This window comes from Heloderma suspectum, chromosome 4 (assembly GCF_057233095.1).
Source record: "Heloderma suspectum isolate Gila_16-S chromosome 4, 16-S_ref, whole genome shotgun sequence".
Classification (NCBI taxonomy): domain Eukaryota; kingdom Metazoa; phylum Chordata; class Lepidosauria; order Squamata; family Helodermatidae; genus Heloderma; species Heloderma suspectum.
This window is the reverse complement of record NC_139461.1, coordinates 49,330,986-49,344,359: the sequence shown is the minus strand read 5'-3', so window position 1 is coordinate 49,344,359 and position 13,374 is coordinate 49,330,986. Positions and strand designations below refer to the sequence as shown.

Here is a 13,374-nt window from a genome sequence, read left to right as displayed (position 1 = left end):
TATAGAAAGGCTAGAGATGTAAAATGTCTGGAAATAATGAAATCATGGGGGAAATGTTGTTTTATCTTCTCTGGAAGATTCCCAGCATTCTTATTTCTTCCATTTCTTATTACAATTAATGATCTAATGTATCTTTTACTGACAGACATTTAGGGATGCTCCAAGTCATGCTCAGTTTCCCAGCATGTGAGTAGAGTCACTATATCATAACATGGAAGAAAATGTGCATTCTTGACAGCTGGGCTTTGTCTACAGAGTCCTGTGTTTCTGGGCTTGTTTTGGTTGGATGCTTCAGTGGTTGATTAATGTAGTTCTAATCTAAAACCCACATTTGAAAAAACCACTACGTTATCCTGCCACTGTCACCGGAAGCAATGGAACAGCATGTGGGTTATCCCACCTATGTTTCTTTCTTTCTTTTTTTAAAATTAATTTTAAGGCTTGGTTGGTCTATAGAACTCACTGCACAGTTTTTAATAAAGTTCTCAATTAGCCCTCACCACTAGGGAATGCTGCTTCAGCTATTAAAACTTTTTAACTGTTACCACTAGAATCAACCCTCTCTGTCTAAAAGAAAATCAGTAGCCTGGTTCCTATGGAGAGCATGCGATGGACACTACCACTGGAGACAACATTTGAAAATGAACAGAAAAAATAAGATGTTCATTAATGGAAATTATTTACAAAAGTGAATAAAATGTCACTCTTCAAATTTGAAGAGATTGTTTAAAGGTTGAGATTGTTTAAAGGTTCTTAGATTAAATATGGTTGCTTACCATTCCTAAGCAGAATCTTTCTCAGCTAAATAAAATCTCAATAGCTTTTCCTTCAGCTTTTCCTTTCCTCCTAAGCTGTACCCCACAACCAGGAACAGGTTTAGGAATTTTCCTAAACTTCCTTACAAGTAGGAATGAATGTTGTATACCAGTCTTCCTCTGTTCTTCCTGCTTCTTCTAGCTTCTAGGATGCTTCAGATGCTTCAGGGACTACTTCCTGAAGTTCCTTCTTGTTAGATGTAAAATAAGAACCTATAATATGTCATGTATAACTTAGTTTGTTCATAAAATTATTTTGTTTGGTATCTTAAATTGAAAAATGTAGTTTATTCAGACAATAATTACAAATTTACTAACTGAGTTTACTTTCATATGATTTTAAATATAATGATAATTTCATGATCAAACCACGTTCTACATAATATAACATATGTTCCTAAAGCAGCCTTCCCCAACCTGGGGTCCTCCAGATGTTTTGGACTACAATGCTCAGCATTCATGATCATTGGCCATGCTGGTTGAGGCTGATGGGAGCTAAAGTCCAAAATATCTGGAGGGTACCAGGCTGGGGAAAGCTGTCCTAAGGAAATGAAGTGACTTAAATCTGTAAAGACCGCTCAAAAAATAAATATTGCTTATTTTTCTGTTTTTCTCAAAATTTCTGTTATTTCTGGGGAGGGGGGAACCACCTTTTTCCCCCATGGCTTCAAAGTCTCTAAGATGCTGTTAAGTTGCACAGAAGAAGTCAGTCACTCTTTTTCTGTCCTTATTTCCACTGTGGAAGGTATGTCTGGGCAGAGCTTCCCTACAATGAGATCGTTGATCCTCAGGGTTTATTGGAGGCTTGCAGATCTCACCACAACACAAGTCCCAGTTCTCATATTAGAGTAAAAGCAGAGAGAGAAGCCCAAGTTATTTGTGCACCTTTTTCTTCTTCTGTGTGATATAGCGACTCAACCCTGAGCCAAACCTAATGCCGTTAAAACTAAACTTGAGCTGCAATTTCCCAGAAGATACTTTCGTGGGAAAATTTCTGAGACTTTTCTTTCTCTTCTCTCTCTCTCTCTCACACACACACACACACACACTGCCTGAGAACAACCTTCAGTTTCAGTCCAGGGTATTATAGAGAATGTGAAATGGTAGCCAGGCTGCCAACACAGTTGCTGCTCCTGTCAATTGCAGCAATGGCAAAACAAAAAGAGACTTTAAGTAAAAAAAGCAAGAGGCTGCACTACTGTCATTACTAATGGTGAGCCCCATCCCTGAGCAACCGTTGGAAGAATTCTCGTCCCCCTGGAGAGGTTCAGTGAAATAGTCTTCCCGTTTTCTCTGCCCACAGATAGGGAGGAGAATTCTGAGAGGCTGTTTCTCCAGTTAAAACGGAGCAGAGCACCTTGAAGAAGAGTATGACGATGGGGGAACCAGAAAATTACACTGTGACTTGAGTCACAGCCTTGACACCGTACCTTGAGGCACAACTTTGATCTCCTTGAATTAGTTTTGAAAATTATGTTTATGCAGTTGCATTTTGATTACAATAGTAAAATAAAAAACAAACAAAAAACACCCCTCCATGAATTACAGACAAAGATATGCTTCACATCCAGAAATGCTGAAAATACACTGGGGAAGTTAAAAGGTGAGAGAGAGAGAGAGAGAGAGAGAGAGAGAGAGAGAGAATGACTTTCATGCTTGATTTCCTCATGGAATTGGTTACTTTCTCATCCTCAGCTGGCAGACCTTAAAAGGAGAGGAACATAATTTTGCCGATTTGAACAGGAGGGCACACAATTTTGCAGGGCATCTATTAGAAGAACAAAAAAACTAACTATGTAGAATATGGCATGAATAAAGGACAAGAAGGATCTATTTTAAAAGTTTATATCAACAAGAGGACATTCTAGTCTAGCTGACATTTTATTATCCCTCTCTGTTATCTTTCCAAATTAAAATATGCATAGTAAGTATATCATACTATACTAAAAACAGAAGTAATTTTAACTTCCAAAATTCATAAAACCAGACAATGTCTTGGGTTCAGACTTTTGTTGGATCATCACTTCATTGGATGGCCTTAAGCATGCCACTACCTCCATCTTCACTGTCTTCATATATACAAAGACAATATTAGTATGCCAACTCACAGAGTTGTGAGGAAGAACAAGACAAGGACTATAAAGTTCTGAACACATTAGCCCTATTCAGGCATTCCCTTGAACGTGTGAGGGCTTAAAGTGTGTAATGGTATGGGGCCATGCACACTGGCCCTGCCCCACTCAGTTCAGTCCTTGCTGTGTTGAGCTGGCAAGGTCTGAACAGGAGTTCTACTCACATTCGCTTGAATTATCAGGGGTTCCCAGTCATGTGAAGAGTTCTATTCACATTCAAGCAAACACAAGTAGAACTCCAGATCTTGCTGGTTCAACACAGCAGGGGCTGAACTGAAAGAGCCCCTTTCAGTTCCGAGCTTGTCATTTCAGAGACATAGGGGGCGGGGCCAGCATGCATGACCCCATCCCAATACACATTTTAAGCCCTTATATGTTCAAGAGAATGCCTGAACAGGGCTATTGAAAGAGCTAAATTGTAAATAAATTGAATAATGTTTTAGAATTCTTGAAGAAAAATTCTTCTAAAGGCAAAAGTTCATATTCTGGAATTTTTCACATTTGGACAGATATAGCCTGGCAACAGCTATCCATGCTCAGGTAACTTTCCAGTTGAATTACTACAATAAGTTGTGCGTGGCGCTACCTTTGAAACTGTTTGGAAACTTCAGTTAGTCCAAAATAGATCTGCTAGGCTAGTAACTGGGACTGGTTGAAATGATAGGCAAGATAAGCAAGATGGCACCCCAGATCATATGGGCTTTTTGTGTGTATCTATCTGCAAAAATAGTGTGTGGGGGGGTGGAATCTGTTTTTAACAGTAGCAAATTATATGCTAGAAATAGAAAGCATACATGCATGTCGCATCTTGCTTTTCTTAATAAGCTTGAGGGATTTGCATCTTGCTTTGAAACTAACGAATTGCTGACCAGTGGTTTTTGATTAAATCCAATGGCTTGAAAAATACATATTTCCACATTTAGCAGAAAATAAATCATGTAGCAACTTACTTGTAATTTTCTATATAAAGAGGCAGCAGATGTAAATTGCTTATTGATGTTCCATGACAAACTTTGCTTTTTGCAGGAGAAGATAAAACAGATGTTCCTAGAATATTTGTATATATGACTATATTTGTATATGGTGAGAAATACTAAATAGTTTTCTCATCATTCTGTTTATGGATCCAGAATAAATATATGGGAGCAAAGTGTTGTTTTCATATATCAGTTTTTACTTCATAACTGCAAGCTAGTTTTTACATGACAGCTTGATATGGTATTAGATGGGGGTAGATTAAAAATCATATAGCAACATATAGTCTGCCAAAAGAAGCTTTCATCATGTGAAGTTAGATCAACATTTTGTAGTTATGACCAGGTTGAGTTGAAATGGGACATTCTGGTATCAGTGATTTTTTTTTTTTTTTTTGGCATAGTATTAAAAGTGCAAGACTGTGTTCACTAGGGATGGGGGAGAAATTAGTTCAGTTCACATTACTGAATTTCAGATTTTTGAAGCACTATGAGAACTGAGACTCAGTGATCCTTTGAATCCACACTTCTCTGAATTTTGCAATGAAGTTCTACAATCAAAAAATGTGTACAAAAATGTGTATATTAGGGGAAATAATTTAAAAAATGCATTAATTAGGAAAATTGTTTGCAAAAATGTGTATATTGGGGAAAATGCATTAAAATTCATGAATTAGGAGAAACATGCACAAAAATTATTATGAATTTGCATGCAAACTTTTAAAAACGTTTTGGACAAACCAAATGTAGGACTGGAGAAATTCTCAAAGTCTGAGATGAATTTAAGACTGGAAAAAAATGAGAAACTGAGAGAAACCAAAACTGACAGATTCGCCCATCCCTAGGGCGAATTCAGCCATTGAGAAGGAGGGTAACTATTCCTGAAGGTTGCTTTATTTGCCCTCAGGGATGACAGGATGTAACTAAATCTGCTTGGCTATATAAGAATGATTCCCAATTGGCTAGAATCACCCATCTAACTAATACAAGAACAATTGTCATCTCTCTAAATTGGCTTTGTTTTACCTCAGAGATGTTATCACAAAACTAAATCTCATTGGCTACATGATGTTATCCCATTCATTACAGATGCTTGGGGTATCCTATGTGACTATTCTCAGAAAGAATAGGATCCAATAATTAGTGAATTACTAATGGGGGGGTGAAAATTTGAATAATTGGGGTAGATATTTTAGCCCTCTCCCCCAAAACCCCAAAACTGAAATGGGCAAACATTTGGCACAATCCTAGTTATAACACATTCTAAACTCCAAACTCATGGATGTTTCCATTTCTGTAAATTGAATGTAACATTCATACTGTTCTAAACTGAATGAAATGTTCCATTTAGAGTTTTGTACTTGCATGAAAAAACCTGAACATCAAAATGCATGTTTATACACATTGCAAAAGGAACTATAAGTCCTAAGTATGTATTGTACATGCCCAGATGAATACAGAAATTGTGTGTGTGTGGCAGATGGAGGGGGGGAATATATGGGTTCACACCCCCACCTGCAAAAGAAATAAGAATACTTTAGGCTAGACTTTTAACTACAGTTTGTAGAGTACAATGAAGAGATTATGCTGGAATTCATTTGCATTAAAAATATGATTTGTTTCATGGTTGGTACTTTTTTTGTTGTTGTTATTCTTTTTTCCACTCAGTGAAATCAGATGAGTTGCAAACAATCAAGAAGGAATTAACTCAAATCAAAACAAAAATTGACTCTTTGCTAGGGAGACTGGAGAAGATTGAAAAGCAGCAGAAGGCTGAAGCAGGTAGGTGGAAATGATCTATAGCTCTTGGCAGCTCATTAAAGGGTGAATTAATCCAGTGCCAAGTTATCAATCATATTGTCAGTTCAGGGGAATTGGCAAGGAAATTTTGAAAATGTGTTCAAATGTAGGACCAGAAGGTCTGGACCAGAGTCCAGTCCTTTGAGCCACTATACCAGCTAACAAGTGTTTTAAGAGTGGGTTTATGTGTTTTAGGCTGCAATCCTATACCAATTTGCCTGGGAGTAAGCCCCATTGAATTCAGTGGGAGTAGATTTCTGAGTAGATTTGCATAGAATTGTCCTGTAAGACTCTGATTTCAGTATACGCTCACTATTTTTCAGTATCCAGTTCAAATGATCAGGTAGCAGGTAGCAGACAGTGGCAAAGATCTCTGCATGAGACCCTGGAGAGCCACAGGCAGTTGGAATAAATGAGTTACATGGAGAAATAATCTAAACTGATATAAAGAAGCTTGCTATGAAACACAGAGCTCACAAATGGCTTTCTTTACCAAAGCAGGATTCTAATAATGTTTTCAAGAACAAACTAAGAATAGGGATATGTATTCCTTTTTAAAGAATAATGGCCTTCTCCATAGTCACTATAACTACTTTCTCAGCATGAACAGAAGTTAAAATATATGAAGTGAATGTTAAACTGAACTAACTGTTCAGGTGAACATAGACTTGGACTGCGATATCTTAAAACACATCCTCATGTTTTCAGAGGGGCACTATTTGGGCAGGGTATAAGCACATAAGAAGAGCCATGCTGTATCACCAGAGTCCTACCTAATCCAGTATTCTGTTTGTACTGTGCCCAGCCAGCTGCCTGTGGCAGGCCCACCAGTAGGACATGAATATAAGAGCACCCTCCCACTCATGTTCCCCAGCAACTGGTATACAGAGGCATACTGCCTCTGATACTAGAAATGATAAATAGCCATCATGACTGGTAGCCACTGATAGGCTATCCTCCATGAGTTTGGCTAATCCCCCTTAAAGTCATCAAAGTCAGTGCACGTCATTACATCTTTTGGTAGCGAATTCCATAGTTGAACTATGTGCTATTAAAGAACCCACCCTGCACATGTCTCTAGGAGTGCCTATACCTCTTTTCAGCTTATTGGTTTTACATACTATGGATAGTTACTGGTTTTATATACTATGTTAGTCCTACATAGAGCAGACTCATTTAAACGAGTAGGACTTAAGTTAAAACTTAAGTCGTGACTAACTTAAGTCTCATTCATTTCAATGAGTGTACTCTACATAAGCTAACATTGAATACTACTCTGAGATGAGAATTGTTAGAAAATTAACTTTCCTAAAAAAAATCCATGTTAGACCCTCACAACTGGTGTTATTCAGGACAGCATCAAAATCTAGGGTGTTAATTTCAGAGAAGTCTGAAAAGTGGTTAAATTCAGGACTGTGTGTCTTCTTCTTACATAGGCAACTTGAATTCTAATAACTATGACAGAATGTCAGCATACATTAGATACAAGTTGGTGTTTTTAATATAGGTTAAATCATAACACTGCAAAATAAAGCAATCTCCTTCTAGAAAGCCTGGGATAGGGACATAGCCTTATTAAGTCAGTTTGTTAGTCCATCTAGCCCAGTACTGTCAACACTTTACATCTGGAGTGGTATCATCTGTTTGGCAAGTGGCGCAAGTACATCCTGTTATGATTCCTGCAAATCCTCTGTATAGGATAGCATGTAGTGTAGCTTAATCTAATGGCTGAAAGGACTTTAGGATGCAGTATGCAAGTAGTCCTGCATCTGCCATAATCTGTCTGCTGAACTTTATGCTTAGGAACATTGTGGCACAACATTGTGGCACAACAAGCTCTGCCTCTCATTCAAATCTTCACCAAGGTTGGCTGTAGAATCCCTGTCCAAATGTCTGGAAAAGGTGAGTGGCTGGATGGGGAGGAATAAGCTGAAGCTGAACCCTGACAAAACCGAGGAACTTTTGGTGGGAGAGAAGAGAAAGTTGGGAGATGATGACCTGGTGTTGAATGGGTACGGCTACCCTTGAAAGACCAGGTCCGCAGCCTGGGGGTCATTTTGGACTCCCAGCTGTCCATGGAGGCTCAGGTGTCAGCTGTGAGCCGGACAGTGCTGTACCAACTCCATCTGATACGGCGGCTGCACCCCTAACTTCCCGACCATCTGCTCCCATTGGTAGTACTCCCTGGTCTCCTCTCGTTTAGACTACTGTAATGCGCTCTACGTGGGGTTACCCTTGAAGACGGTTCGGAAGCTGCAGCTGGTACAGAACACGGCGGCTCGCCTGATTACAGGCAGCCGCCAGTGAGATCACATCACTCCAGTGCTGAAGGGGTTGCACTAGTTGCCAGTTGTTTTCTGGGCCAAATTCAAGGTGTTGGTTTTGACCTTTAAAACCCTATATGGTTCCAGCCCAGCCTATCTCAAGGAGCGCCTCCAGCAACACTAGACAGGTCGCTTAACAAGATCAGCCTCAGATGGCCTTCTCTCATCAGCTAGGACAGCTAGGCTGGTGAGGACGAGGGAGAGAGCCTTCTCTGTAGTGGCCCCCACTCTGGAACTCCCTCCCTAGGGAACTCCGCCATGCCCCCTCTTTTATGAGCTTTCACCGCGGATTAAAAACGTGGTTGTTCAGGCAGGCATTTGGGGTGGGTTAGGGTATTTTTTATGATGTTTTTAATGTAGAATTTTATTGTTTTAACTGTTTTGTTGTTGTACATCGCCCAGAGTAGCAGGGTGACCAGCCAGATGGGCGATTAATAAATTAAATAAATAAATAAATAAATAAATAACATCTGATGATTGTGTTTGATGTAGCAGGTCTGATCCATGTTGTGTCAGCACATCCAGAGTCGTCATTTAGTGCCATTGTTAAAACATGCCAAAGGCCATAGTATTGCATCAGATATTACCCACTGCACCTAATTCTTAAAATAATAATAAAAAAAGACATATTGGATACAGTGAAGTTTTGACTACTGTTCAGGCACTCTTAAAAACTGTCTCTGCCTTGTCCAAAGATCAAGTCACGTTGTTTGAATCTTGACTATCTGAGGCTTCTTTAACATGTCACAATATTAGCAATTACACAGCAGGTCGCTGCAGAAAGGCCTGTAAAGGGGGACAAGAGCTTCAAAGAAATTGCGGGCCAAAGGAATGGAAAGTATCACACATGGTAGTTTGTGTAGGGAAATCCTTAACACATAGAATAACTTTTTAGTTTAAGTTAGGATTATTGTACCAGGTAAAAATGTTGTTGCAACGTTTGTTACTGAAATTCTGTATAAAAAGTCTGCTGGAACTTGTCAAGGCCAATGTCCAGAACACTGAAGATGTTGTACTGCTGCTGCTGCTGCTGATAATAATAATAATAATAATAATAATGATAATAATGGAATATATGCCTAGTTTTTACTATTAGTGTATTCGATGAACAGCTGCAGTTGTCCCTGGTTTTATGCACACCGTACACATGGTGGGAAAAATGTCTTGTCTCTCACACATACTGTGAGGCACATCAGGGATGCATGCAGCGTGTGCTTGCTAATTCTGTATCACATGAAGCAGCTCTAAAAAGCATCATTTTCTGCCTCTGTTTTGTATTTCTTTTAGGGCTGGGGAGAAACAGTGATCTGACCAAAAATTCATGAAATTGACCCAGTAATTTGAAGAGAAATGATTTCGTGAAATGGCCCCTCCCACAATCCTTTAACAAGTTTACTTGCGATTAAATCCCATTGAACTCAATGGCACATCTGATTATACAAGCACTGATTTTTCCCCACACACACGCAGCTCCTCAACAAATGGCATGACACCTTTTATACCAGGCGCGGAGAACCTTTTTAAATGGGGGGGGGGAATTCCCCTGCCACCAGGCCCTCGGCAGGCTAGATGATATCAGTGGGCATGGCTTTGGCCACCAATGTAATTGCCCTGCCCCCTGCCCTTTTCCCCCCTTTTCTTTTTTTTCCATGCTAGGAGGGGCATGAAAAAAAAGGACACAGCTAGTGCCAGGAGGAGCAACTATGGGCTGAACCCATGACTTTGCACAGCACCGCTGTGGACAACATCCAATGCTGGGAAGAGAAGTCATTCTTCCCAATGCTGGTCAAGTCCCTGGCTTTCCCAGGTGTCCCCAAGGACACTGCCTGCTGCACGAAACTACTCTGCTGGCACCAGGAAGAACACCCTCTCTTTCTGACACCAGCAGAATCCCCTGATGCCCTCTGAGATCAGAGATAACAATGGGAATCTCCTCTACAGCGGATTCCTCTGGAGGAATCCCAGGAGACAGTGCAGGCCAAATTGGGGAGCCCAGCAACCCAAATTAGGCCTGTGATCCAGGGGTTCTGCACCCCTATTTTAAACTTTGGGTCCTTTTTTGAGTAAAGCATCTTTGAGTTTTTTGAAAGACATCCTTTTAAAGGGGGTGGGGCAGAATCCAAATGTAAAAAAAAAAAAAAAGCCTAGTAGTTCAGACTTAAAAATAAAATTGCATAGAATGACACATTGTGATTTTATCTTTTTAACAAGGCTGCTTCAATCATTGCCCTTTCTTTGGAGGAGTAGTTGACACTGCATCTCTTGAATAAAATGAGCTGTAGGATGAACAATCTGCCCATTCTGTAAAAGGATATTTTTCTGCAGATAGTCAACTGCTTTCCGCTATAATGGTGACCCCAGGGGTGTCGTTAGATGTGGGCCCACCTGGGCACGGGTCCTGGATCTTTTTGAGCTGTGTCCTGGATCTTTTGAGCTATCCTAATTGCCTTTTTTTTTTTTTTACATTTTCACATTGACTTGCATTGGAAAACAGAAATGGCCATAACTTCTTTAGTTTGTATGATACATACATGAAATTTGGTGACCTGGTAGCAGCCATGGAGCCAATTGAACTTGCCCATTTTCAGACAGTTAGGTCCAGAGGGGTTTGTGCTAGTCACAGGTAAAATTTGCTATTTTCAGGACAATATGTCAAAGCAAGAGCTACAATTTTGCTGTGCTTCCACATAAGTGTATAAAGTTTGGGGACAAAGCAGCCCCTATAGAGCTGAGTGAATCTGCCAAATTTCAGACAGTTAGGACTAGTGGCTTTTGTGCTAGTCACAGGGAGAATTTGCTTTTTTCAAGAAAATGTGCCCAAGCAAAGAGCCATATTTTTTTTTTGTTCTTCCACATAAGTGCATGGAATTTGGGGAGCTGGCAGCCCCCATGGAGCTGACTGAACCTGCTGAATTTCAGGCAGTTAGGTCCAATGGCTTTTGTGCTAGCCATGTGTGAAGTTTCCTTTTCTCAAAGACTAAAACAAAAAGTGAAAACTGTCAAGCCACACAGGGGACTAGAGATCCTAATCAGAAGGTATTTAAGATGATCATTAGGGGGTCACTATCCCTAATCTCTGGTATAGGGGTTTTGTTTTTTGTTTTGAGTTTGTTTGTTTGTTTTTTGAGGTGCAAAAAACCTCTATCCCCTTACTTTTCTGTTCTTACATGCCCACTGTTGGGAGCTTGCTTGCAATGATAAATGATGATTTGAAGAGGGAGAAGGAAGGGAAGAAAGAGCTCCATGTGAAATACTGGTATTTCACACAGCATCTGATTTTACTTCCCCAAACCGGAACCTTGGCTTCTGCAGAAGTTTACTAGCTTCAGTTCAGGAAAGGATCCAATCAGCCTCCACAAACGTCTTTCTCCCCCTACACTTTAATTTCTCCTAAATAGCTGTAGCACTCAAATTATTCCAAAAGGAGGGCTAGGACTATGTGGTGTCATGATAAAGGAACTGCTGAGGCTTTTAAATAGGTTCTACAGTTTTAAAAAAGCTAGACAAAGCCCTCAGCCACCTCACCTCATAAAGTTAATTTAAGTATGTGCAATCCTTACAAACCCTCCACAGCCTCCCAAATTCCTCTGAAGTACCTCCTCTCTGAAAGGAGCCACTTGGCTTAGGGAATTTTCTCTACCCACTCCCCATACACACACATTTCCAATCACCATTCTTCTTTTCTTCTTCCCTCCCTATCCTGTTCTTTCTTTCTATTCTTTATTCCACCCAGAGCATATCTTGGGGAATTCTTAAGGAGAATTCTCTACAGTGGGCAAGAGAAGTTCTGAACTTTATTTGACTTTATACAAACAGACAAGAGGGTTGGTTTTTCTCCTTCTCCTCACTCAAGTCCTTGAGAAGAGGGGGTTCATGTGGTTGCAGAGAAACAAATCTGGGGCTGTTTTGTTTGTCAGTTGCCATTATACAGCAATAGGAAGGGCTGTAGCTCAGTGGTAGAGCACATGCTTGGCATGTGGAAGGTCCTGGGTTCAATCCCCAGCATCTCCAGGTAGGGCTAGGAGAGAAACCTGCCTGAAACTCTGGAGAACCACTGCTGCCAGTCAGTATTAACAATACTGTGCTAGATGGACCCAGGGTCTGACTCCGCATAAGGCAGCTTCCTATGTTCCTATGAACAGAAAGCTTTAATGAAAATAGGAGTTTGGGGTTTGTTTTTTAAGTGGAGGGGAGATAAATACTGCTCATTTATACAATCCTATGTATGCCTACTCAGAAGCCCCATTATGTTAAATGAGGCTTACCCTCAGAAAGTGTCCATAGGATTCCAGCACAAGTTACTTTTGCAGGGAGGTTTGCACCCTGAATGTTGACTCAGAAATAAGTCCTGAGTTGTGAACATGGTACTGCAGGCTTAATACATTGCCTACCCAAGTCTGTCTAATGAATTGACTACCCTCTCAGCTCAGTCCTATGCATGTTTTGTCATTTGTGTGTGTGTGGGGGGGGGGGGGTTGCATGAACTCTGGCTTCAGTGGTGAGGGAAAGGCACTTAGTACATGCTCAGAGCTTCTCCATAACTTAACCCTAGTTTTGAAAACAGACTCATTGGCTGAATCCTGGTGAAGTCTTGGCACAAATGAAGTTATGGGGAGGAAGATACAATGAGAGCTTGTGCATAGAGAGGAGTTGCACAAAACAAGACATCTGTTTTTATTAAAAGTTGCTGGAGGATGGTAGGATGAGGAGGGATGGTACAAGAGAATTGTAGGGGGAGAATGTAAGTGCTCAGCGGTGACAGAAAAACATTCTGCATATGCTCAGAGGCACTCTGTGTTTAAGAACATAAGAAGAGCTGTGCTGCATCAGGCCAAGGTCCACCTAGTCCATCATTCTGTTCACACAGCGTCCAACCAGAAGATGGGAAACCCACAAGCAGGACATAAGTGCAATAACACTTTCCCACCATGTTCCCCTGCTGCTAACATTGGTGAAATGTAAAAAATTCTACTCATTTTAAATTTGCATGCATGTATATCCTTCAGAAATCTTGCAGGTTTCTGGCCTGGGGGACACCTTGAATGACCTGTGCATTTTCATACAAATTTACCCAAAAACTATTGGCGAAGGGGTGAAGGGAAGGGAAAGCAAATCACTCCCTCCTCCAAATTGGAGAACTCCCCTTCCACATGAACTGCTGCATGTATCCTTCTGAAACTTTGCTGGTTTCTTACTTAGGGACAACTCTAGGCTGCTGGTAATTTTCAGAACAATGGTCCACAAGGTAAATAGGGAGATAAGTATGTCCTCTTTTGGAGACCTCAAAATGTCAAGGCCACCCTTACACAAAAATCCTTGTGTCTGTCAT

The 13,374-nt window shown here is 40.5% G+C and overlaps 1 protein-coding gene across 1 annotated transcript in view; it reads left to right on the top strand.

The window, feature by feature from the left end:
* RALYL (RALY RNA binding protein like) overlaps positions 1-13,374 on the top strand; it is a 190,286-nt gene that overhangs the window by 167,948 nt on the left and 8,964 nt on the right. The window contains exon 6 of the mRNA XM_084851454.1: positions 5,590-5,703. Coding sequence (XP_084707580.1) covers positions 5,590-5,703 — 114 coding nt within the window. The remainder of the gene's footprint in view (positions 1-5,589; positions 5,704-13,374) is intronic.